Here is a 26,916-nt window from a genome sequence, read left to right on the forward strand (position 1 = left end):
GTAGGTTTTTACCTCCTTGTCTTCGATGATAAAAGTTTTTTTAGCTGAATCAAAAATAGTTTTAGATTGTTCACTAAGCCCAGATCTAGACCGAGTCTTGATTGAAACAGATTCGAAGAGATGGATTCAAACAAGTTGATGAGGAAAATGCGACCTCTAAGAACTACAAACTGCAAACTGCAAAGAAAGGAACACGCACTACGAAATAAATGACGGTGTAAAAATACTCACATGCACCTACATTTGCTTTCGCTTGGATCAGTTGGATCGAGAGAATATTGACAAAATGACAAAAACTGCTCGCTCTCACTCTCTCCCCCCCCCACCCCGTGGAACAAGTAAGTTGGCACCTGTCGATTGTGCGCCATCAAATAAGTGACAATTTTCCACTCAAAGTTCTATCTCTCCCTTAAATCTGAGCCTGTCGAGAATTCCAATTAAATTGAAAACGTTTGCACCCTATTGTCAGTCTCATCTGCACTTCAGGGACCGTTTCGTCGAACTTGTTCCAGAGCTTCAAAAAGAACGAGCAAGAGACAGAGAGAGAGAGAGCAGGAAGAACAATAGCCATGTCATTGCTTACAGGGAATCATTACGAGGTCAGATCTCCTCCGTTCCATATTTGTCCAACATCGTCAGGGATGTCACCAAGAAAGCAAAGATGATGAATTGGCCCATAAAAGGTATTAATTTGCATTAGTCAAGTGTGCAAAGTTGAAGCCAAGCATGTCTAACTTACGATTGCAAGGATCGATATCCGATGGATGCCACGTCATAAGGTCAGTGTTGTTGTTCCAAATGCAGCTCACGTGTTGGACTATCAATTGAAAACGCTTTGTTTATTGGCCTCAAAGTAACGTTTAGATCAAATCTAAGGGGCTGCAATGGATTCTAAAGGGAGCTACAGAAAAGAATTCGGGACGGGAAGTCACGTGGTCTGCACAAATGAAAGGCTAACCCTCTTGAACTTCCACTTCACGGTCCATTGATGTCTTTTAAGATGTCAAATTGATAATCTCGTGACGAGGGGAATTGGGGGTCGAATTCTACTGTAGAATTGGATTAGAACATTAACAATGAATGAACCAAGAATGTGTCACGCAATGGGTGATTTATTTTATGATTATCCAACACTATGGTGTTAAAGCCGACCAAAGATTTTCTTGAGCTATTGGTTCCTTCAGGAAGCAGCCGTCTAATATTGGGGTGCTTTTCAAAACAGTAGAGGTACTACAAAACCAAGATACAGCGCGCAATATTAGACAAATAACTTTTCTAAGGTTTCAAAAAGTCTTTTGCAAAAACGTTAGAGAATTCTAATGTAAGAACGTGACGTCCAAAACCAGCCTTTTTTGGCTATCTTTTTAATTTTTCAAGTATGTTATTGAGTGAGATTGTGACATTTTATCAAATTGCCATGCTACATAAACCATTCTTTTCATGAATAGATGAATTGGAACTCCAATTTAATCCCTTGACAAAGACCTATTAAGCCTCAAAAATACGTGTGACCTTTCAAAATTTGATGATGACGTCATTTTCCTTTCCTGCTTCGATGTCCCAATCACATATATTTACAGATCCGACGTACTCCTCAATACGTCGGACCTGGTCGGATAATCCTTGAAAGGTTTGGCCTAGGCTACCCAAGAAAGACAGCTCTGTGTAACTCTGTGGTCCCAATTTGTATACAAGCTTCTAAAAATTGCTCTAAACGTGGACAGGCAAGCCAAAGGCGAGACTTTCAAGTTTAATTACAATCATTAGCCTGTTTTGCTTCTAAGAAGGCAATGTCTGCAAAATGTTGGAAATGAAATTAGTGCTTGATTTGCAATTATTATATTATTTGAGCAAAAAGTATTTACATTAAAGAGTCAATATTTAGGCTGGGATAGCATCACGAAAAGAAAGAGAATCATTTGGGACATAATTCACATCAGTGGCCTCTGTCCTTCTATAACTAACCAATTTGACACATTACCTACATAATCTTATACAATTTTTGCTTGATCATAGAACATATTGGCTAACAAGACATAACAGGAATATCTAAAATGAGGGCACCAATCTTTCAATTTCGCCAATTTTTCTTTACTTGATTCGCTCAATAAGGGATCCTATCATCCAATCAATCATACGGCAAACTTTCAGATCGCCTTATAGCAAGTAGGACGGGTGTTCAATTGATCAAAACAATAAAATCCCTTGATTTGGTAAAGAAGTCAAATATTTTGCGATCATGGCACCTGCTAATGTGTCCTGAGTCTTGCCTCATTGTCCATTTAAAAAGTGGTTCTATTCTTTTTCGCAAAGTTCAATTCGATGGAACAAAAACATAAAAGTGAGTGCAACAGTAAAGATTCAACGTTTTTTTGGAGATGTTTTCCTCAAAATGATATCTTTGTTTTTGCAACCTGGTCACTCACTTTGCTGAATAGAAGAAGCAGAAAAGCCCAATTTTTTAAAGACAAGTATTGAATACAGAAAAGGCCCAGACTCCAGTATAAACACAAATAACTGCTTGTTGTCTAACCCATGAAAGTTTGGTACCTGTATCACGATATTTCTTGAAGAATTCAACTCTGAGCCAACTTTGAATTAAGCATCATAGCGTTCATAAGATGGTTCATAGAACGGAAGAGATCTTCTTCTATCTTTCATAAACTGCTTTTGAGGGCTCTTCAAAGTTTGCGATCTTCTCTTTTCTAATTCACCGTCCATCGTACAGAAGTGTTCACCTCCACATCACAGCAAGAAACGAATCGAATGAACAGCTAAATACACTTTCCCCTAAGGGTTTCTGGTTCAAAGCTACCTGATCCAAGGTCAGCAAATCCCACTCAAGTAAGGTTGAATGAGCTAGGCTGAGATAGTTTATCAAAAAGAGAGTCCGTTTTCCATCATCTTTGTCCCGGATCGATCGGTCGATGGACCACCCATGTCACTTTTCATTAATGTGAACAACTCTAGGTAGAGTTCGAAAAGAAAGCCTTCATCCAAATAAAGATATACGCATTATTTCTGGTCAACTCTTTTGATAAGACTCAAAATTGTTACCCGAGAAGGTTAATGAAGGGGATCTAGTCCAGTCTAGGATCTAGAAATGATCTAATCGCCTGATCTTGAAAAAAAACCTGCCCACTCTCTTATACAGCTGTAGCTCTCAGTTCTAGGCTATTCGCTTTGACTCGAAATGACAACCTCAAGTGGCTGGAAGTGATTGGTTTGGGTGTACAGAGATCAAGTTACCCCCCCGAAAAGGTACTGAATCGCGTCATTAGTGAATGTGTTAGAGATTGCTACTCGTGTTAGCTCACCTGTCCGATTCAATTTCCACGTGAGTGTGTACGGAGGACACGTGTAAATGATGGTAGTGTTAAGTTGAGAGCTTTGATGGGGCCAATCCATTTCCATACCACTAAAGGGCACTGCTGGATTAGAGGCGGAACAATGTCGAGCTGGAACCAAAAAGTGAAGGTGCCTCTTTTATTCAATGATATGGACAAGTTTTCAACGTCATTCCAGACCCAAAAGTGGAAACTGCACCGGGAAGAATTCCAATGGTGAAACATTTGGGGACCCTTTTCTGACGTGCGTCAAGTCAGAAAGCCTCTAAAGTGACATCCATCGAGTTTTCTCGACATCATCTGACCTTCTAGGACCTTAAGGTAGCGATGAAGGTGAACCCTATTGAAACGTGTTGGCGACAACCTTGTGGTACGTACCTACGTACGTAAAAGTGACTATGAGAGTGAGACGTTCCTTCAGAGCCAGAAGACCAGACTTGGATCGATGAAATCTGTTGTCCTTGCCTGCTTAGTGGGTTTCCTCGGAAATCAAACGTACTCTATGAGCCTGCATCAGTCGTAAGAGGAGAGAGAGCAAAGAACAGGCCTTTCCGAAATCCAATCAGGGAGCCCTCTAAATTACCATGTCTTTATCTCTCATTGATCCTCATCTCGACAGCTCGTCGTTCTCTCTCAGGGTCCATCCAAAGCAAAAGGGACATGAGAATGATGCGATGATGCTCATCAGAACCAAGAACTGAGATAGATAGGATCATCCCTCTATGGAAGTTGGGATCAGAGTCTCTTTCAAGAAGGAGGGATTAGGAACGATCCTGTCTCAGTCCACATCACTTGAGGGTCATTTATCAACGTTTTAAGATGTGTAAGTGGCGCCTTCAAATAGCTAGATGAAGGTACTATCGAGCTTGAGGTTGAATAAGAATTCATAATTTTTTCCAGGCATCAAACACCAATGTTCCATATTTTTAACCTCGGTTGTCAGTGAAGCATGTTATTTTTTGCTCAAACATTTTCTTATCGAACAGTTTATCGGTGGTAATAGATGAAACGACCTGTACTTTGGAAGCATCAACCATGTCCCGTTTCGTCGTTAAATTACTTAATTAAGGCCATGTCTTTCGGAAAATGGATGGCTTCTTCAACGTTAGTTGATGGGGAATCATTTTCGTTCATACTTTGTTTGTCAATAAGGTCCTATTACTAAGTTATGAAAGAGGTTATTCTTTCCAAGAGTTTCAATTTTCAGGTTAGCACAATTATCATCGCTTAGTAATGTTGTTCTGTAATACCGAAGGAAAATTAAGTCTTTTTCAATCTACACCAGTTTTATGCTTTACCTGCATACTTGAAAAGTCCTTTCTTGGACAGGAAAGGAATGTCCTCTTCTGTCTTCTCACTTTCCCACGACATCAATCTAGAATCATTGACTTAAGTCGAGGTCAATGATGATTGGTTTTTTAACTCCAGGTCCAAGGAATGATTTTTTTGAAGAACTTTATTGATTCGATACATGTCTGGTTTTTTTTGAAATATGAATATGATAAAGTAAGGGTCGCTGGGTCTCTCTAGCCCCACTGATGGTTTGCAGGTTATCATTTTCACCGAGGTAATATCATTTAGTTTTGGCAAATTGAGTGGATGATGAAACATCAATTTGGGAAAGGGAAACCTCTTTTGAGAAAATCATATTGAGAATAAAATGTTCAAGTTGTTCATATTTTCCCTCTGGGGTTTAACACGATCCTTGCTTGACGAGTGAAAGTATCACCTAATTTTGCTTAGAGTGTAAGAAAACGGCCAATAGTGCGGCCAGGCCCAACTCAATGATAAAAATCAAGCACCCAAGTTGCTCTTGGCCTAATTCAGGAAACTTATGGCTTCCCCAGGGCCATTACTAGCAGATCGAGTTTGGCAACACTGTCTGACGATGAAAGACGTTTTAACAACGTAGGAGTGAAGGGAACACAGGTTATCAGACCGTTTGTTATGTGTTATCTATCGCGATTTGATATGACTTTAAACACTTTTATGCTAGGCTAATGACTGTATTTAGGTCCCAAAAGATAACCAATGTCTTGATTTTTGTGTTCAATGGCTTATTTTCAAAATCATGACAAGCCTCAAATCAAGGATATTTTGGTGTTGCAAATAATCTTATTGACGTGTTTAAGAAAAAATCAGCTGCTTAGGCGATGTTACTTTTGGAACATCCTGCACAAATATTAAGGTAAAGGCGAATCGGATGCTACCTTTCAATTTAATCTTCCCCTAAAAAATGTTTTTGTTGGAGCAAAATATAAATGCATATCTAGTACACTCTATTCATTGAGACAAACATGAGAATATCCTTTTCATTACAACTAGAGGCTAATCTGAATCTACCCAAGGCACAATCAATTTATTGCTCCCTTCTTAATTACTTCACTGGCAGAAAAATATCAAGTCATTCAATCACATTAAACGTTGTGATTTATCACGTCAAATAAAACCTGAGGCAAGTCTCTGCCTAACTCATTTGGTCAGGGCAAGGAAGGTAAAAAAAGAGCACTTGGTCAACAAGATATGTTTACTTGGCCGAAAGTGAGCGCTCCCAAGAGGATAGATAATGTCGACTTCTCTTGGGGTTTTACTTGTCTGTGATCAAAATAAGGAAACAACCTCTTCCAAGTTTTCCTCATGACTCCCCTTCTGAACAATCCAAAATTAGCACCTATAATTTAGGCGAATGTCATGCATTGCATCCACATGTGGGCATTTAGCCGTTGAACGTTGAATGTTAATTTACAACGTTAACCGCTTTCTTAACGATAATGAGACCGGCTAAAGAAACATTGGTATGGTGTAACATGAGCGCATGCTCTTAAAATAGCAAGTAGTGTTAAAGGCCTATTTTCTAAGGACACTCTTTGATTCAAATGCACAAAAGCTGCTTATGTATCTGCATATTTTTTGGTCTTTGGGCGTTGCACTCAAACTTTTCGCCAACTTTGAGCAAATCACCAAAAAATGTTGAAGCTTAATACTTTTTAAGGACGATATTTGGACCTTTTTGCTTGACAAGTAAAGACAAATGCGCCACCCAGTTTGTGGTTTAGTTCACTGGACCTTGAAGCCCTGAAGACAGCCTTTTTGGGAGAAAAAGGGCCCACCAGAACTGAAAAAAGGCTCAACTTGGGATACGACGGGTCTTTCCACGCTCAATTTGAAACTTGGAAACGATAGGAAAAAGTTGTCATAAATATTTGTCCACAAATGCGGATTAGCTAAAAACCCTTGCCAATACTTCCCACTAGGATCCTTGAAATACAGTATATAATGTTGAACATTGGCTCCTGAGTTGGCTACTTTGGCCAAGTAGATTGCTTCTGACGAAGAGTAATGAGAATTCGTCTGGACTTACGGACGCAATCTTGAACCTTTTTAGGATGCCATTTGCGGATAGAAGTGCAATTTGAATACGAGAACTCCTCGCCCGATAGGAAAATATGCCCATTGGGGCATTTGTATTTACTCGTTTCCGAGCTCTCCCATTTCCATCCACCTTTAGGAGCATCTGGAGCCTTTTCGGGGCATGGCAACACTGAAAAACAACAATAAAATTCAGCCAACAAAATGGACTACTGTCATTGGCTACCTAAAACTTTTCAAGCACATGATGAACCATAGGTATCAGCGATGGATCAAAATGCTTGTAGTTTTTTTTTTTTCAACCCTCGTGCTTTGCCTTCCAATTTATTAGAACACCGAGTGTAAAGTTATTCGCTCTCAAAACCACTTATAAAACAATTGAAATAATCGCTCTCTCAAAGATTAGTATTCGAAGGGAGTAAGCCAACTTCATCTGCGTTCATTTTACAGAAATTTAATTCAGTTGAAAATTTCAAGGCTCAATCTTTAGCACTCACAGACCAAATCAAACGAAGGAAATCGACGTTGGTCGATTGCTACCAAATGCCATTCCACTTTCTTAGTCTGACCGTCCATATCATTAGAGGTCCCCTTGGGTGTGAGAATATCATGTTTCAGGTTTAGCACTTTCAGATCATGCTAGAATTAATTCGAAATTGGAGCGTCCAATCGAAAGTGAGGTTAACCAGATTTGATTTTGAACTGAATAATGTATTTCAGAACTCAAGGACAACCGGCTAAATTTGACGTTGCACTTATTACAACAGAATAGATAGTTTTCCGTTTGGAAAGTCCAGACAAATATCTTTTTTGATACAAAAAGACGGCATATTTATGAGCTCAATGACAGTGGTGCGCTCGACTTGGAAATGGAGAAGATATGCAAATTTATCGGTCAGGTGTTTTTGCATAAACCTACCATTTGTAGTCCCCACCTATCAATGGATCCCAGTCTCAAGCAAAAAATATTAACGCGACATGGCATTCTCGAATGCAGTCACGCATGATTCAATCAGTTGCTGGAAATATCTGCATCGAGTGGATAGCTAAGATTGTGAGGGATGTCCCAAAACATGTGATAATAATATGAAAATGCTTTCAACATTAAGCGCAAAGAATGCAGATGTACTTGTCATGTCAGTTATTACCCAGAATACACTAGGCCATAAAATGTACTCTTTTTGCTCCGCCCGGTTTTAAATCATGGACATCACTCAAGAAAGTGTCAAGAAGTTGGAATTCTCTTACTTGGATGGAACCTACCTTGACACGGTTCCACAAATTTAACAGACCACTTCTTTGTCGCTTGGCAAGTCGACTCAATGGAAGTGTTTTTGGAATTGGGATATCCCCAGCCATTCAGTGGGCACCTGAAACAGTTTCAAACACAGCCTTGTTAGTTCATGAGACAAAATGGCCAATCTTCAATGAATGCCGCTTTGTGGCAAAGTCTCCCTGTTCACGGTGTTCAAAAAGCCCTATCAAGTTTACAGAGAAATTCCCAAACACAAATTGGCATTTTTCTACCTCAAAAAGTCATAAGGAACAACTTTAACTTTATTGCTTTATGGAATTCTAGTCCACATGAAAAAACTTCCATACCTAAAAATATTATAAAAACTAAGATTTTCAAAAACCTACTCCAAGTAAATAAGGAGCACACTTAGTTAGCTCTTGAATATAATTCACGATATCATTTCACAGCTACTTGGTTACATCGGATTTGGTGGTCCAAATTTCATCGTTTTTTAGCCCCAAAATCCCCGGTTATATGTTAATTAAATTTCCCAAAGTCTTAACGTTTGGGAGGTCATTTATCAAAAGGAAGCAGCCTCTATTGAAACTTAGTCTCACACATTTCTTATTAGGACATTGAAGCAACAGCTGCATGATGATGTCAGCCCAAATTTTGGGAGGTCATCAGGGCATTTTTCAAAATAGAAGATGTAAAAAATAAACAAGATTGAAATCGCAATAATCAAAAACTTTTCTAAGATTTTAAAAAGTCTATTGTAAAACTAGAAAATTATACAAGGGAAAAAATAAGTCCAAGAATGACTTTTTTTGGATAAAAAGTACTTTTAAGCATGTTAATAAGTAAAGCTCTGACAGTTTATAAAGATACAATGCTTCATGAACCATTCCTTTCATGGATAAAAGAACTTTAACTCGAATCTAATCTCTTAACAAAGAACTATTCACCCTCAAAAGTACGAGTGGCCTCTCAAAATTTGATGCTGACGTCATCTTCCTTTCTTGCTTCAATATCCCAATAACAAGGGATATATTCATTCTTCAAGGTGTTTCTGAAGGTACCATCCATTACATATTGTTTTAATTTTTTTTTACCAATATTTAATGGTGTGAGTGAAACTTTTGTTTCTGACGTCCAAGTTCCATGTAAATTTGCCCTGATCGTTGTTCTTGACTATGAATGGGTCCTCGGTACAATTCACAGCTGAAACAAAGTGAACAAGACGTGAACACGTCATCCTATCTGTTCCATCCATCAAATATACTTACGAATGCATTTGGGTTGGATAGGCGGATCCCAATCGCCATGTTTACCACAAGTCAAGACCAATGTATCATTTTCGTTGCCCGTTTGGCCCGTCTCGTTTCGCTCTTCCAACACGGACGGAAGCCACGGCGTTTCGAATACGAATCCCTCGGGACATTTGTAAGTGATTTGAGTAAGGTAGTCCAATGGTCTGGATTCAAAAGCCAGATCTGACGGACAGATCGGAGGCTGCTGGAATCCCCAATCAAAAGTGCCTGCCCAAGTGTCTGGGGCGAACCACGGAGGGCAGGGACATTGAATGGCTGTGAGGAGAAGATAAGAGTATTATACATTTACTGTCTGATGTGGTTATCAGTCACATATGCACATCCCTGTGGAGCTTTGAGTCAAAAAAAAGATCACCCGTAATAGCTATTGGGATGCTCAAGAGACCAAAGAGAAAAGAAATGAAAGGCTTTTCTTGTTTTGATGGCGTATAGGGCATTTGCGATTGTAGCTACATTTTCTTGACCATACGCCCTAATTGACCTCTCTTTCAATTACAAACTACCTTGCAACAATAAACCGATGAATGACATATTTAAGCTTAAAGATTCGAAGCTGCCAGCGATACAGTACTAGTCAGCTTTAGGCATCAGTAGAGCTTCGTAAAGGAAGGTACAGTCACAAATCCTATTAAGCAGATTCCGGAAAAACTGTGCTACTGTTTCGAAAAGCATTAAACATGCCTAACTTGTGGTTATATCACAACGCAAAACCAACGGTTGCAGCACCCCAATGAGAAAAGGATTGCCGACAATAACTTGACAAATTGCTTAGTCCAGCAAACCCTCAAGCTAAATCATAGGCCGTAATGTGATCCAGTTCTTATTTCCCACTTTCCAACGTCATCTGCCTAACCTGATCTAGAACATTGGTCCTTTGGACCTTGAAGCGTTCATCCGTTTTCCTCGTTACTTACGTTTACATTTTGCTCGGAGATCAAAGTCATGGCGAAACTCCCAATCGTAGCACCAAGCGCGGTGAGTAATGTTATTGGATTTTTCGAAGACATATCCCTCGGGACAATCGAAGGAGACGAAGTCGAACTATGAAATACAAGAAGGAAGGCGTGAAATCTATAGTTCAAACCCGTACAGCCACAGAGGTTTTGGCCTTTAAATGGACCTTCCTAATCGGTTAAGTTTCAAATTTGACCAGGAATTAAGGTCATTAGATTTTTGGTCTTTGACAATGCAAAATCCTGCGAAGATTCTTGAGCAGCTTTGGATCAACATACGTTTCCTTCAATAGAAACTTAAAAAACAAAAAGAAAACGGAGAAAAATCTGAAGTGGCAGTGAACGCAGATGAAGTAATATGCAATAAAAAGCAGCCTTTGCTTACGAAAAGGCCTTTGGTGCTTGATTTGTTACTCAAGATGCCTTTTGATCTCAAGACAGCTCATGTGATGAATTTGAAGGTTAATAATGTAAAACCTTGCGAGGATGACAAGTAAAGCCATGTTGTAGCCAAACATTCGATATTATTAGGGCTCTCTAGTACGCGTTAGGTTAATCACACTTTGGCAAACTTTGGACCCAAAAAATGAGAAACGACAAGATGGGTTTAATCTGTACGTACGTATCGTACGATCTAAGAACGCATCGGCAATTAACAACAATTTTGTTACGCTTTTTGCACGCTCGACTCATCTATAATAGCTTCTCTGGCATGATGTTTTGGTATTGAAATTAATTATAAGAATTCGTCGAGTCCGTGACCCTTTGAATGATGGCCCAGGTCCTGAGAGGTTGATTGCTAGCTACAAATGAATCTACTTGTGGCACAGCCCCTGGAGTAACAAAAATAGCATGTAGTTTCAAAGGAAAACATACTTTGGTATATCATTGGTCAAACATCTAATTGCCCGATTTGAAGCCGAATCAAAACCATGGAGTCTGGCCTTGGTGGATAAATTGCAACATTTGGATGGGCAATTACATTGTTAACGAACTTCGAGTGCAATGGAATGTATCCCGTGGAATACAAAGGGGCACTCATGGGGGGTGCTCGTTCCTTGAGGTTCATATAAAGCTCAGTGTGGGCTGTCTAATGAAGGAAACATGCAACCTTTCTGCATGCAAGGTGCTGTTCTTGCACCATGACTATTCATCACAAACACTTGGTTTCTTGTTGTAGTTCGCAATTCAACTTCAATTTGTTCTTAAGCAAAACGTAGTTTCCAGGCAGGAGCCCCAATTGTTCTGTATAAAAAATTGTGGGAAAATAGTTCAAGCATTTACTTTTGCGATGGAATGCACCAAAAACTTGAAAGTCACAATCTGGAATACAATGGACGATTCATGCTTGCAACACATCATCATGTACATAATGCTAGTTAATGCTCTAAGATCTTTTAACGAAACCGTTCCAAGAGTTCTAATACTCACAAAGACCTCCTTGTTTGATAACTGATGTTCGAGGAGCAATCACTTTTCATGCAAACAGGCATTTGCTTTCTTTAATAGCTTTTTGTAAATATCGCTACTTTTTAATAATTTTACTTCTACTTGCTTTTCAATGATTTTTGGGTCATTGGTAATTATAAGTATCATAGTAATATCTGCATATCTATGATTTTAGTATCATTTTCAATTTATGAATTTTAGTATCATTTTCAATTTTATATTTTTCTCATTCATTTGTATTTTTTATAATTTCAGCATTGTTTGCACTTTTAATAATTCCAGTATCAATTGCAATTTTCCTCAATTAACCGTCAAAAGCATCTCTGAAAGCAGGTCTTGCCCAACAACAAGGCAATATTTGCTAACAACATTCTTTTACACTGGAAAGGCATCAAAACCCATACTTGCGAATTGCAGTCACATGAACTTACAAAAAAGAAGTAAATAAATCGTTGAAAATTATTTTTAGGTGAGAAAATGGCTTTACTTTAGGCCAAAGATTTCAGTGACTCTAAACCTGTCACAAAAGCCTTGGACCTTAATCATTTAAAAAATCGTTAAAGGGGGCGTTTAGCTAGTGATATTTGACCTTTTTCATGCACTTTAAGTTGCACTTTTTTACCCTCTTTTTCCACGAAAATTGCATCCCTAGTAATTAGATACATTGACGTTCTCTAATAATCTATGTTAAGGCTCAATTTGTTGCGACTCGTAACTGAGCATTTGCAAAAACCCAATAGAAATTTGCAATCAAGCACGCGAGAAAATTCCTACCATCGCTTCCTTTGTCCATCCAATTACGCTCTCAAGCTCAAATTGTTCTGAATGGTAGATTCCCAACAGAACATCATGTACTTATATACAAGAAGTTCTGTCTCTACTGTATCTTGTCCAATTGCCATTCGCTCGGAAAGTGATGGATTTTCGAATATTCCACCCGGCATTCATGAGCAATCATACGCTATTTACTGATTATTTCGATCAGGCCTAGGCATCCAGCACACTCAATGATCAGATTACTCACATCCTTGAGCACGATATCTTCATTGGGGTCGAACTGTGTTGTATAATTCACCGCAGAGGGATCATCATACTCGTCTGGCAAATCCGGGAAAATGGGTCCCTCCAAACAGGCCTTTTCTGGCGTCTCACTCGGACAATCGGGTAGACAATAACCCCAAGTACTTATTCTCCCATCTGCTTCCAAACCTGAAGAGAAGACCCAAAACATTGGCACAACATATTACGTCCAAACAGAGTTAGTGCGTGACATTGCAGAAGACCACCAACAATCATCTGAGCCCGTGGAAAACGACATTGGGAATGGAAGACTGGAGATGCAAGATGCGACCTTCAGCCCCTCTAAACCTCAATCAGTGAGTGGCCTTGTAGTTTTGAAGGCTGGGGATGCAAAATGAAAGCCTCGCTTTCCCTTGTTGAAGCGGTCTCTCTGAATGAAAAGTTGGATTCAGGAGTGCTCAACTTTGGGCGCTGTTCAATTAGCATGTGGTCCATATCTATATTTGAACATTGCATTTAATCTCAATGAGCCTGGATATCTCTCGTGAGGGCATGAATTACGTCTCTCAAATGAAAGCATTCACGAAAATTTTCCCGTAATGTTTCAGCTATCCTAATAGAAGATGAACGAAAATAGGACCGACTGCTCTTTGTTATTTGGCAAGGCTTGATGATGGTTAATCGTCAAGTGGATGACATTACTTAGATTGAGTATATTCTGCGTTGGCTGTGATGCTAACATATACAACGTGATGCTCGATATTCGAGATGGGTGGGACTGGGGATTTATAGGCTTGATTTAGCAACTTTGTCAAAAGCTAGCTCATTTGGAATAACCTTAACTCGAGAGACCGCCGACGAAGGCTTGATCAAATATTACTTGAACATCACATTGATTGAGTCTACTTGAATCCCGGATAATGATTTAATAAGGAAAAGCTCTTTGGTTGACATTTTACATGGCATATAGTATTTTTTTAGGCCAAGCTGAGGCTCAACTTATTGCATACTGATGAGGTTATATTTCATCTTCTAAAATGTGTCTTTCGTAAATATATTAATATTGATGGAAAAAAAATGAATCGATAGAATATACATGCAAGACTGTCAGTTTCCAGATCCAACTTACCCGTGGCACACCAGGGAACATGAAGATCCAATGACGAGCATTGCCAGTACTCAATTTCGGTTTCCTCGCCCCCCCAAGAGATGTTGCGGTACTTAAATGGAAACAGACATGGAAGCCCCGTGGTGGTAAGACAGGCCTTGACTTGGCAAATGGGAGAAACCTTGGCATTGCAATTGGCTGAGATGATAACGCCATTATCCAGTAATTGGAGGCATCCGCCTGAATCGACCAAGAAGCACTTGTAGTACACAGTGGAATGAGATCAACCTTCGGTAAACTATGTTCCACCAAATTGGATCAGGTGTTCAGAGGCAAAGCTAATCTACCAAGTGCTGACAAGCAAACCAAACCAACCCAATGTACGAGCCCAATAAATCAGACGTTAAGCACCTTGGTCTGGGGATGGAACCGATGGAGAGGAGTGGTGGAACCGCAAGTCCTCGTGAAAGGTCCCATTTCCGGCGTTGATCCAAGATCTTGACACGCTGTCAAAACGAGTTGGGATCAGACTTCCAATCTGAGGGCCTTAGATCTATTGGTAATGTATAGTAAATGGTGAGCGCTTACTTGAAACGAGATAGAACAGCTTCCACCATTTGGGAAGATGTCGGGGCAAATGGAACCGATTTGCCAGTAGCCGAGTGGCAAGTCTTATTGAAGTACTCAGTGACTTCGCTCAGTTGGGCCAAGCAACTCACACCATCCATGCTCTTTCCCAAGTGCAGAAAGTTCGGAGGACATATCGAGTTTGAACCTAATAAGAACGTTAGATTTAGTACGCTGTACGTCGCAAAGACACAGGTTGCGTCCTTTACGTCCATGTAAGATAAACTACGGAAGAGACTTCGAAGGTGAAGTGAGACCTCGAGGCTCATTGAAGGTAAAAAGGGTTCCAAATCCGAAGGGATTATGTCAGTTAGAAATTCGCATGAATCCTTCGATTTCTCAATATCATCCAAGCCGAATCTTTGCGTTGAAGAGTCTTTTATGGAGAGGATCTAATGTTGCTTATACGAGGTGGGAAAAGATAGGGAGGGTTCCTTGATTGGCTAACCTACCTTTCCATTCGCAGATGAAAGCGTGTTCCTCGTCGCAATTGGCGTCCCTGACAACGAAATCGAGCGACTCTTTCCAATAAAGACAATCCTTCTTCCACGGCGTCACCATCAAGACCTTTTGAAAATCGAAATCAGTCTCACCATATTGGCTTCCATCGGAAAATTGAGCCTCCGAAACGGATTCACGAACCCGTAACGGATGTCTCAGACTGGGATCATTGTCAATGTATGACACTGGAACATCCTTCCTAATCCCTATCCAAACATCTCGGGAAACTGGAAAGATATCAAGACCACGCATCATCAATACTTATCTTTCCTTTGCTCTTGATAAGGACAATATTTCAAAACATATAATAACATTTTTATTATTTATCAAAATATGTTTGGACAGCAAAAAAGTATGGAAATAAGTAAAAATATTGTGATTGAACTGATAATCATCAAATTAAAAAGCAGTCTTGGATTTTTTTTAAAGTGTTTATTTGCGAGAATACATCTCATAGGACATTACATGACTGTTAATTGATGATAATTGATGATGCAATTGCTCAAGATGTTGGTTCCAACGGTAGGTTTTTTAGGCCGAAGATTCGCACTCAATGAAAAGTTATGATTGGGATCATGAAACTTGTTAATAGAATTAGATCTATTATTTACTTCCTTCGATTGGCAGACAGACAGTCGTACTAGGGACCCTGAATGCATTCTTGTCTAGTCCCTGAAGCGGAACAAGTAACGGAACCTAATCACGCAACTGAGCAAGAGATTTTTGTTCAACATGTCATGCATTGTCAAGGCTCATTCTCAGGGTAAGCACTAGTGCTGGGGCGAGTCCGGCTAGAGTCGTTTGATTATCTGACTTTTTGCCGAGCTCTCCAAGTCTGGACTTGATTACGATAGATGACTCCAGCCTTTTATTAGAGTCAGGTCTAGCAAAACGACACGTCTTAAGAAATTCTAAGAACAATTTAATATCCTTTTTTTTTTGACGCGTCCGGACTCGAGTCCTTTCTAAAAGACTCGAGTCCGGCCAATTTCTCCAAAATTGCGTAAAAGAATCGATTGAACTCAGACTCGAGTGGGGAATCGCCTCAACACTAGAAAGCACTTTTTTTGAGTACCAAAAATGGGACACATTTTTAAAAGCCAAAAATATGTTTTTGACAGAACACGTTGTTTAGGATGAATGGAAATACTAAAAATTACGGGTTTAACCGTAGCAAAAAGACAATGAACAAGACCATGTAAAATGTCTCGTGCATAATTTTGAACTGAATACAAACATTTAAAAGATTATGACTTTTTAACTAAAGTTTTGAAAACAGAACCATAAAATTGTTGATTTTTTTGGTCGCCTTTGGCCCCCTTCTTCCATTTTTTTCAGGGTGACCAGAGCTGGGCAAAAAGAAGGTAAAAATCTTAAAAGTTGTTGATCGACAGGTTTTGTGACTTGGAACTTTTTTTTAAAAGAAGATCCTTGTGTACTGTTTATTATTTGCGAACTCCAGTTGCTAAATTATACTACGTACATCCTGTAGTTGTTTTCGGATGCCATTTCTCTTAAAATTAGAACATATCCATAACATTTTTGACTCTGCAAAAACTCATAAAAGGAATCCTTTTCTTCCAAGACCTACTCAGTGTCCGCTGAAAGAAACCTACAATCTAACCATTGCCAATTTTAGCCAGTAATGTAAAATATGAATGGTTTCCTGTTAGCTTTCCACTAGTTAGTTCGTTGTGACTCCCAACAAAGTCGTTAAATTACGTCGAGTTGATGGATGACCTTGAGATGATGAATGAAGATGACTTACGCATCAGATTGGCAAATACTCGAATGAAGCCATTGTCACTCAAGCTCTTGGGAGCATAGATATGGGATCCTTGTGCGGCACAAACCAACTAGAACAAATGGAACCAGAAAATATATATTTATCTCATGTCACCCAAGTGTTCTCCCAAAATCCACGAGACTGAGACATACACACACTCACACGGGTTCATCATCAATGCACAAAGATATCAAGTACCTGAGCTTCGTCGTAAGTGAGCTTATCATTCACGGACATCAGACAAGTTCCGCGGTAGTTCTGGAATCCTGTGGGACATTCTGATTGTTCTTGTTCCACCAAGGATTCCGAGAGCAATGGTCGTGTGCAGACGAAATGACTATTGCCCTCACATTTAGACGAGTGCAATTGTCTGTAAACAGAAGTCATTACATCATTCCCGAACTAGTAAATATTATTTCGTGTGTATGTAAGAGAGTAAAAACACCGTGCATCCATACTTCCCACGATGTTAACTCATGTAGTGTTAGTGCAAAACAATTGTAAAAAAATCTTAGATGAGGGCCTAGTGCCTTATTTTTATCTATCTACTTGCCTTTTAGGAGCCATGGACTAATAATAGACCTTGCTTGGAATTTCCAACAGGCTTTTTGTTAAAACCGACTCACCCAGAGTTGGGGCAATTTTAAACCCTTTTTCAATACATACTGTATGCATAAGTTAAGAACTCTAGACCGTGTCACTTAAACGCATTACTTTTAAGGGGGTTTATTTATAAGTGATAGTTCCAAAAAATTATGTAGCTGATCCAGGGTGGGCAGAATTTTTTTATCTCTTTTCAGTTCCTACCCCAGATCTTGGGTCAAAGTTTTGTCAAAATCTCATGATGGTGTGATTCACTCATCTTGGATGAAATAAATGGTTTAGGAGTTACCAAATTTTCTCGCCCATTGTTGATCGATTTCTGCGGTTGTCCCCTCAGGAGCTCAAAAGTAATTGTGTGTTGAAAAAGATGACATGCAATTAAGAAGTTCTCAGTTTAGCCCCAAAAAGTAGGTTTTAGATTTCTTATGCGCTCTTGGGGAGGAAAACTGGCGTAGTGATTGAGCAGTTGAGTATGAGAGAGTTCCCTGGTTGGATTTTCTTCCTTAATAATTCTCAATGAAGCTTTTGCATGCTATGCCACGCCCACAGACGGAGAACCTATCTCACCCAGGCTTATTGCAAAAATGCGCTGAAGTGGTGGCTCTCTAGCACACAAAAGACCAAATTAAAAGAAGAAAGCAATGGTTGAAATGGCCTCTGACAGGCATATGAATTGGCAAGTCCATGCAAGGAGTTGCGGTCATTTTTCAAACAATTCAACTTCCAGTTGCTAATAAATATGTAACACATTCCTGAGGACGATGACATGGCTTGTTAAACAAAATGAATTGCTTTTGCCGTGCCCGTTTTTATCAACCTACTTTCAACCAAGAACAGGACCTTTATGGTCCCAGTGAACATACCCGCCAGCTTTGACTTGGACGCAGTTTTCTAGTCCCATGACTCCCGCAGGTTGTCCTGGAGCCCATTGGGGATGATCCAATGGAATTTCGGTACCGTTTCTGAAATAGCATGGCCAAATTTAATCAAAGACAATCTGCATAAAAGGAGGCATTTGTCTTTTTCTTTCTTTCTTTCATTGATGTATCACAATGCTAGATTAACAACTAGTAAAGAAAGACAATAAAAATGACTTTTATTCTTCTTTCCTTAAAAATCACGTTGAAAAGGTAACATGTTTAAAACATGATGCATAAATTGCTGTTGCAAGTTAACTAATAGACGACGCAAATCCTGACCGAGTAGACGAGATCGAATAGCATTTCAAGTCGCAAGTCGGTGTTAATATATACTCCGTAAGTACTATGTACTTTGTAAACGCGATAAATGAACCTTTTTGGATTTACTGTGCGAGTATTGTTCCCTTCAGATTTAAATTGACACATTTTCGGTAAGGACCATTGCGAGCTACTATGAATTCTATACAAAGAAATTCTGACCATTTTTCCTTTGATGGAACAGTATAAAAATGAATATTTTTAATGTAAGCATCGATCGCTTATTCGCTCTAATATTAAGGCCATACACAACAAATCATAGACGTGTTCAGCTTCAAGGCTTTGATTTCAGAGGCTAACGCCATCTACCGTTGAAAAAAGGCTAATTTAAAACCAAAGTTTTGCTTTAATCGGGAAAATTAGCAGAAAATTCCATTCATTGCAGTTAAGGGATGGTTTTTTGCAAGCTTGACTGCTCGTATTTTTCGCCTCATCTAATCTTCATTGATTCTCAATCAGAAAGACAATCGATTAGATTTTCCTGAATGATGTCTCGTTTGTAATTGGGCCTTGATTACTAGGACCAGATCCCATCAACATTGTCAGCCTATTTTGGAGGTCATCCAAAAGTAGAACCGGGTGTTTCTCCAATTACTACTGTACAATGTGTTTGGTTGGTCCCTGTTTTTCACCGAGACGATTGTACAGGGAACCAAAAATGACTGACGTTGTCAATATTTTGCGAGGCCACTATGCTCAGCATCATTCCAAAAATCGGATAGTCAAAGAATCAGTGTGTTCTCGCTCAATTTGTTAGCAAGATTTAGTTTGTCCGCAAAACGCCTTTTGGGCCACGCTTGGATTACTTACTTACAAATTCAGGATTATCCTGTTTTAATTTCTACCAACAGAAAGAGAAGGTGTCAAAAAAACGACCTTTTGGGAGGTGCTTTCATGCAGTTTTCAATAGAGACAATTCTGCTCAATGTAAGCAACAAATCAAGCAAAAAGGGCTGAGATCTTCAATCGATTGACAAAGAGAAAAATTGATTAAAAGTACCATTCTATGGTTTTAGCGACAGAGCTTTGGGAGGTCCCTGCCTCATATAACAAAGATGAAAATAGATTACAAGTTCAAAGCAATGCAATTTAATAAATAGTTTCATTTCATGGATTCAAAGGTATCATATTAACCATGAATAAATTGGAAACGATGAACCGTCAAGACATGGTTTTTCTTTTCATGAAGAGTAGGTTTTGTGTTTATGTCTTCAGAAGGAATAATGTTACCACATCCTTTAAGAGGTTTCGTGATTTCTAAATGTATATTTCCTCTCGGGAATTGCCTTATTCCGTTTCACTCAATGTTCTAATTGATGCGTTTGGAGATTTAGAGACCAAAAAGCCGTTTTTTGTTGCTCATATCCATTGAAATTAAACATAACTTCATGTGCCCGCAATGATTAGGTGCCTGGTTTTACAAGCCGGATGATATTTTTAACTTTTTTTTTTCTTGAAAGACCATCTCTCTGCCTAATAAACGTATTAAAACTCTCACTCAATCCACGGAAATTACTAAGCAAATGGAGCTCTCAAGAAGTGTTAGGACGTTATCAGGCGGTAGCTAGATTGCCGAATGATAACCTAATGAAGTAAATATCTTAATTTACAGCATCAGGATCTGTCCGAGGGTTCGTTACAAATAAAAACTTAAATTTTGGGATAGGAGCATTCGGAGTCTAGTGAAAACCGTTAGTGATCCTGATTTTGACTGAAGCAGCAGTGGTGATCAATTAATCATCCTTGCTCAAAATTTCAATTTCGTTAATCATTGTCGGACCGTCTATCAAAAAGTTAACGTCTTTAATTGGCTTAGCTAACTCAGTCAAGGCATTTTTGGCAAGCAATTGATGATGTCTTTTGATTACTGATAATTTGACCGAATAATTTGACAAAATTTGCCGAAGTATAATCATCTTAAAAATGTTAAAGGAATAACACAGCACCTGAATGCGCCTCGAAGTGAGAAAAAAATAGAAAAAACAACCCTAAGTATAAAACAGGCTAAGAAATGAACTTGCCGTGAGTTCAATAGTTTAATGGATCACCAATGAAACGAAAGTTTGTTAGTCCGTTGTTTATCACAAGAGAGATATGTCATTTATTGGCGATTGACATTCAACAATATACGTAATGCTCTCATATGCTTCAAAACAATTTTTTAAACACATGGGGTCAATCCTTTTACTTTTATAAATCAAAGACTTCGCCGTTGAGGGTTTGTAGTCTACAATTCTGCACAAAAAAGTCTGCACAAAATTGCAAACTCTTTTTCCCACTTATGGTGTGTTTAGGAAATACTTGGGAGTGAAATTTTCTAACCTTAGACTGACATTTTGACGAATTTCCCGTCACACAATTGGTCTCGTCATTCTTTCCTCATTGTTTCATCTCGTTATGGTTGAAATTGTCGGTAATTGATGGGTGAATCACACTTCCAGGTTTTGAGAAATGAACACTCTGAATACCATAAGAATCATCTTTCACTCTGCTATTTGTAGCACTTCAAAATATTTAAAATAGCTTAAAGATAACTGTCCCAAAATGCATGAAAATGAATTACGAAGAGTTGCCAAGCAAAGTTGAGTTGATCATTTTACTTTTTTCTTAATCAAGCACTATTGACCTTGAACTACTTTTCCCGGAAAACTTTGCGATCAAGGAGTCCAAAACAGCAAAATCGCCAAAACGATTGCTTGTGTGTACTTGTATTCCGCGGATGTTTTGTTTTACTTCTGCTGAATGATTATACTTGTCCCAGGTTTACTCATTGTACCCTCCATTTGTCAGGACATCTACAGTGCCCAACCATGTAAGAAAAGTCCTTTTGGAACACCCTGGTTGCCCGCATGAGTGGCTTACCCCAACAACCATTTCCCTTTGGCCTCATCCAAATGCAAGGCCAGCCATAAGCTCTGATTGGAATTGTCCTTAAGGACACGCTTCAATGTCACCTGGTCCGTGTTCCACAAAAGGCGAGATCCTTCAGCGATGCAATTAATTTCCGCCTGTTGAGCACTTAATTGGTTCCAACTTATCTGCAGTTAAAAGAGGCCAGACTCAAAGTTACTACAAGGACGCACTTGCTAGGTCAAATGGGGTCTTAAGTGCATTAGAAAAGTTATGCCCTAAAAGGTTAAAAGCAAGCTCCCAAGGGACAGAATGTGTTACATTCGCGCCATGCCTCTGCTCGAAAACGCCGATCGCTATTCTCTACCCATTCACAGACATTAACAAAAGACAATCTTAAGTGAAAAGACCCACTTTTTAGCTCGCCTTTTGGGCCATATCACTCTTATAAAACGTCCCCTTTTGTTCGCGGTGAAGTAAGAGGGCTTGATTTCATCGCGCAAGAACTCGTTTCGAGCATGCAAGAGCAAGAGGCATTTTAGTATTCACCTTGTAGCATATTTCTTGGAAATGCGAGTATCCTGTGGCACATCTTCGACTTTGAAGCTTCTCCGCTCCTGGACATTGGGAGTAAAAAGCAATTTCCGCAGGTCTGAGAGTGGAATTGAAAATTTGCAGGCAACTCAGACCGCCATGAAATGACTTTGCTTCCTCCTCCCACATCGAAGTAGTAGAAGACCCTGTTGCATTGGAGTTTACAAAGGTTTTTGATGTTCCAAGCACGAAAGGAAAGGCCATTGGGGTGTTTGCTATCTGCGAGGTTAAATTGAAATATTCGCCCTGTAAGTGTGAAAAAGACACATTGGATTAGCTTTGATCTTTATTGTTGGCATTTCCAGTTGGAATATCTCACAGGATGATTGGTATTGTCAAGGCGATAGCCAAATCGGGTTCCGTGAAAAAAGGTGCCAACGCCAGATTGCCCATTGAAAGTGAATCCGACCAAAGAGAGTTGGTTGACCTCAGTGTTGCCATAGTTGTCTGACCAAATGAACATGTCAATGAAAACGTGGATGGAATCAATAAATTACATTTTCGTTGATTACCCGGGCTTTGCACCAAAAGAGGAAAAGTTGAGTTTCCCTTGAGAATGGTGACTTCAAAAGATAATTGGCCATTTTTGACACTGACTAGCAACCCTGAGCCATCGGACGATCTGGCATCCTTAGAAATTAGATTGGTTATGACTGATTTCCTTGAATGTACTTTTGTCCTTAGTTACCAATAGAACGTATTGCTGGCTCAAATCATCTTCCAGGTCCATCCAAACCAATAGTGTGATTTCCGATCTATGAAATATTTTCGCTCCGTTCAGGACGTCCAGTTTGAGATACGAATGAGCTTTGGACGTAAATCTGGCATTTCCGATAAATTTCAAGGGCAAGACTTGTCTGGAGTGAAATCCGATGTTCACGGAACTGAGGATAGCCAACTGGGATGCAAGTACATTCCTTGTTCCATTCATCTTTTCCAATGGGAATAGTCCAATTGGAGCCGGTATTTTTCCATTTTGAGCCGAAATAGACACTTGATCTGGGGGCAACCACATGCCATTCAACATTCTATTGTTGTGGGCGTATCGTAAAATAGATGGGGGAAAATACATTACCCGTCTGACAAATAACCTTCCTGGTTCCATCACAAGCTTTCAATTGAAATTGGACGTCGCCATTCGGATATTTCGTCACAGCTAGACAGTCCCCAATAGACCCGTTCAGAAAAAAACCAAACTGGTCGCTTTCTCCATCTTGGGCAAAACTGAGGCCAACCCAGTAACTATCATTGTTGCCCTCCTCCCAGATAATTTGGCGAAGAAACTCGACCTAGCAATGAAAGAATCCATCATTGACTTTAAAACAGCTGTTCTTGTTATTCCAATAAAATTCATACTTCAATGATGTTAGTGGGCCTTGCCAATTGATAGCCAAAATCAGAGCAATAGTCGCTTGCTCCGTCATAAGTCTTTTTTACATTCATTCTTTTGAAACAAGTGTCTTGTATCAAGATAAAATGATATGGACAGGTCCACTCTCCTGAAAATTCAACAATAAGTTAGTTTGCAAAGTAGAGCCGCACAAATATGAAAAGGCATTTCAAGCTCACTATCAATCTCGCAAATGAAACCTTGCTTGGAGCGATCATCTTGGTTTTGGATCAATTCGTGGTATGTCTGTAAGGTACGGTGGAGAACCAAACCAAGGACATGAGGGTCTTCATCTATTGAGTCAAGTCCGTTTTGGCCTGCTTGACAAAACGCTAGATCATTCGGTAGCGTCAAATTAACCGGATAGCCCAATCTGAAATAATTACAAGTGATCATCTTTTTAATCAAATGGTTAACTTTGGACATCTTTGAAGTTCTGAATTTATCTTTCAAAGAACGATGATATGAGGAAATTGAATGCACGTGTTCGAACTTTCCGTCGTTCTGTTATAAATGACTTTCGCCTTAATTGCTTTTTTGGGGGAAGTGTTGAACCTTCTCACATATTACAATATCAGACCCCATAGAAGCACTATGGACGTTATCCCTAGCTCAAAAGTGCGAGTGACGCCATACACGATGTAAATCCCATGCTTATGGAGATTGAAGAAGCAGATCCATTGCTGATACAATCCTAACCTAACCATACCTAACCTAACGCTTCACCCTGTCTTTTGCAAGGGTCCCTAACCTGCGGCGCTCGGATGCAAGGGCCCCTAACCCCTCGGGGCTCGGTTGCAAGGATGTTACAAGTTTTTATGCTAATGTGCTGCCGTTTTGTTACACTGTCTAAAAAAAAGCTGAAAAATGTTAGCCTGGTCTGGGAATCAAATGCAGGTGGCAGGCACCGGATCCCATGAAGTGAATTTTTTATCATAAACGGTCTTCTAGCTTTCACTGGCCAGCGTCGAGTTTTTGTATGCTTTATTTTAATGCTACGATCGAGACCTACATTTTTTAGCTGATATGACGTCACTACACTTTTGAACTGGGCATAACGCTCATAGAGAAGCATCCATTGATCCTGTTTCAGGTGGACACTATGTAAACCATGATGGGTATTGTGACTAGCTGTTAACCAAGATCTGACTCGTTCCCCATATTTTTTCTCAGGCGGACCTGCGCTAGTTTTTTCTTTCAAATTATACATTGCATTGGTATTGACAACACCAGTTGAAGTTGTGTGATTTTCTTGGACTTTCTGTCGATTTATGAAAACATTTCTTAAATTTCTCCAAATTCAAACGAAGAATCAAAACAAAATCATCTAAGCTAGATTCTAAATGACATTTGCCCTCCTTTAAAAAAGTCCTCGGCAGTATTAGAGCACGCATTGTCACCTAAAACTGGTGCCGATCATTTTCCATCGTTATGAAATTTGGCTTCTTGGATTTTGGAGGCTGCGCCCGTCAGAGGTCGCTTTTCATGATAGTAATCTTCTACTATAGAGCCCTAACCCTAACATCAATTCGAATAACAGTAACAGCGGCGTAACATAGATGAAGTAACAAAGCAGAGTAAAAATTATGTTTGTTCCTTATTTTTGCTGCAGCTAAATCGGTAAGTTCCAGACAGTGCAGCCTCAACCGATTGAAGAATCAGATACCCTACCCTTACAGCCTTTCAGCTGTCATACATCAGCTCTGAAAACTAGCGCACCCTAGCGGTTAAATCTTGAACCTTCTGGGACCCATGTAAACCCATTGTTTTGGAACGGAATTGAAGGTTCAAAATTCAACCGCAATGTTGCACTGACATCATTGTCGCACCCTTCTAATACAGGGCACTACTGAAAACGAGTCCGCCTGACTAGCTCCCATCGCAGTCTCTAGGCCTTTCTTCCTCTATGGGTGTAGTCTTCGACATGATGGCTGTCTGGCCTGAGGCTAGATTTTTAAAGCTCGTACCTCGGAGTTAGGGGCTTGGACAGTAACCGGTATGAAACTGCTGCACTCACCAAAGTGTTGAGTGAATGCTCATTCTCGGTAACGTCCAAGCCTTAACTCGGAGGTACGAGCTTTAATAAGTTCGCGCATGGAGAGGAAAACTCTACAAAGCTTCGATCGAGGACGCTCGAGCAATGCATTATCTCCTAATCAGAGGCATGACCGCTTATTGGGTAGACTTGCTTGACTTTTTCTCATAAGCAACACTTCCAGGCTTCCTTTTGAGCAAATAGACACTCTTTTAAAGGCTTTGACGGAGCACCTGGTAATGTTGTTGATGTCCTAGAGGGGACATGGGCCTTGAGCATAAAGCCATTTAGCCTTTATCTTGCAAGCAATTGATCATAGAGATCAGCTTTTTAACATTTCAGTTTTCCTTTAAGCAGAGCAGCCAGCATATATACTACGAACTCGTATATACTCGTAACACTACATCACAATGGGCGTGACGAGAGCTCTCAAAGTCGATTCTACATTCTTGCTGACCCGAACTGTAGATTTTCATAATAATTTCTGTGAACTTACGAATCAATATTGGTTTGATCCACATTCCGCCGGATCTTACTTAGATCTTTAATGTTCGCAAATGCGCCCAAATAATAGATGGCATTATTGGGGCGAAGCATTTGGATCAATCCAAGTCGAAGAGCCTCAAGTTGGTCGCAATTTCGGATTGAAGCCAACCTAGCATTGTCTTTGGAACAATTGTACATGGCTTCGGGCAGAGTTTTAGCACTGAAATAAATGGCTGACACGTGTATTTACTAACAAGTTCTACTTTAGAACGCCCACCTGAACTGATCATTTGGAAACACTTTTAGGCAACGTTGGGGTTCCAAAAACCATTCATAGCCCTCTGCACATTGGAATTGGCAAATGTATGGTAGTTCCAACAAACGGTCCCCTTGAGCTTCCCATGTTCCATTTTTGGTTGTAGACAAAGTGAGACCGTGTTCTTTGGAACAAGTTCCATTACATCCAAACCCTGCTTTTCAAAACAAGGCCAATCGTAAACATTGAGCACAGACATGCCATAAGTTCACGATTATCACCAACCTTCTTGGTTATTCCACCAATGACTAAAACGATGAAGGGACTCATCATCATACGTCCACTTCCATATGCCCCAATTCTCTAGGAACTCGGCCCCAATCCAAAAAGAGGTTGCGTTACCAAAGTAGTTGTACTGCGCTTGATAATCGCCAATTTTTTGCAACAAAGCGTCTTGGATAAGTTGGCTTTTTATGGACATCAATGAGGATCCCTCGGCCTTGCACATGGAGCTTGCATTTTGGAAAGTTTCCGGATAAGGCGATATTCTCACACAAATACTTTGAATCTGATTCAGAAAAAAAAATAAAAAGGTTTAGTGATGATATTACGAATAATGACGCAAAACGTTCGAATGGAAGAAAGCCCAGTTACCTAATTGAAAAAAAGACAAAAAGGTGACAAAATATGGTATAAACTCATTTCCAAGTCCTGACATTGAACTGAAATGGCCTAA

General features: G+C 39.7%; 2 protein-coding genes across 2 annotated transcripts; both read right to left on the minus strand.

The window, feature by feature from the left end:
• Nucleotides 1-686: 686 nt before the first annotated feature.
• On the minus strand, nt 687-17,115 carry LOC131890698 (uncharacterized). Its single transcript, XM_059240105.1, has 14 exons — nt 16,927-17,115; nt 16,711-16,798; nt 14,894-15,169; nt 14,403-14,589; nt 14,226-14,320; nt 13,836-14,054; nt 12,711-12,895; nt 10,199-10,325; nt 9,240-9,539; nt 9,066-9,174; nt 7,980-8,086; nt 6,709-6,888; nt 3,318-3,458; nt 687-817 (listed from the first exon to the last, which is right to left on the minus strand). Exons 1-14 carry the CDS (start codon nt 17,113-17,115, stop codon nt 687-689), a joined length of 2,334 nt encoding a protein of 777 aa, XP_059096088.1.
• Nucleotides 17,116-22,644: 5,529 nt separating this feature from the next.
• On the minus strand, nt 22,645-26,067 carry LOC131890699 (uncharacterized). Its single transcript, XM_059240106.1, has 5 exons — nt 25,935-26,067; nt 23,583-23,776; nt 23,370-23,512; nt 23,089-23,302; nt 22,645-23,012 (listed from the first exon to the last, which is right to left on the minus strand). Exons 1-5 carry the CDS (start codon nt 26,033-26,035, stop codon nt 22,645-22,647), a joined length of 1,020 nt encoding a protein of 339 aa, XP_059096089.1. The 5' UTR covers nt 26,036-26,067.
• Nucleotides 26,068-26,916: the final 849 nt, after the last annotated feature.

This window comes from Tigriopus californicus, chromosome 11 (assembly GCF_007210705.1).
Source record: "Tigriopus californicus strain San Diego chromosome 11, Tcal_SD_v2.1, whole genome shotgun sequence".
Taxonomy (NCBI): Eukaryota; Metazoa; Arthropoda; class Copepoda; order Harpacticoida; family Harpacticidae; genus Tigriopus; species Tigriopus californicus.

What these genes read in the sequence shown, in the direction of transcription:
- LOC131890698 (XM_059240105.1), bottom strand. Translation starts at nt 17,115, where the DNA reads ATGACTTCTGTTTACAGACAATTGCACTCGTCTAAATGTGAGGGCAAT. An exon ending in ATTTGTGGAACCGTGTCAAG is followed by an intron (nt 6,889 to 7,979) that starts GTAGGTTCCATC and finishes GTTGTTTTTCAG; the next exon opens with TGTTGCCATGCCCCGAAAAG. An exon ending in AAAGGTTCAAGATTGCGTCC is followed by an intron (nt 3,459 to 6,708) that starts GTAAGTCCAGAC and finishes TTTTGGTTCCAG; the next exon opens with CTCGACATTGTTCCGCCTCT.
- LOC131890699 (XM_059240106.1), bottom strand. Translation starts at nt 26,035, where the DNA reads ATGCTTCGCCCCAATAATGCCATCTATTATTTGGGCGCATTTGCGAAC. An exon ending in TTTCATTTGCGAGATTGATA is followed by an intron (nt 23,513 to 23,582) that starts GTGAGCTTGAAA and finishes TTGAATTTTCAG; the next exon opens with GAGAGTGGACCTGTCCATAT. An exon ending in GAAGGTTATTTGTCAGACGG is followed by an intron (nt 23,013 to 23,088) that starts GTAATGTATTTT and finishes GGTTGCCCCCAG; the next exon opens with ATCAAGTGTCTATTTCGGCT.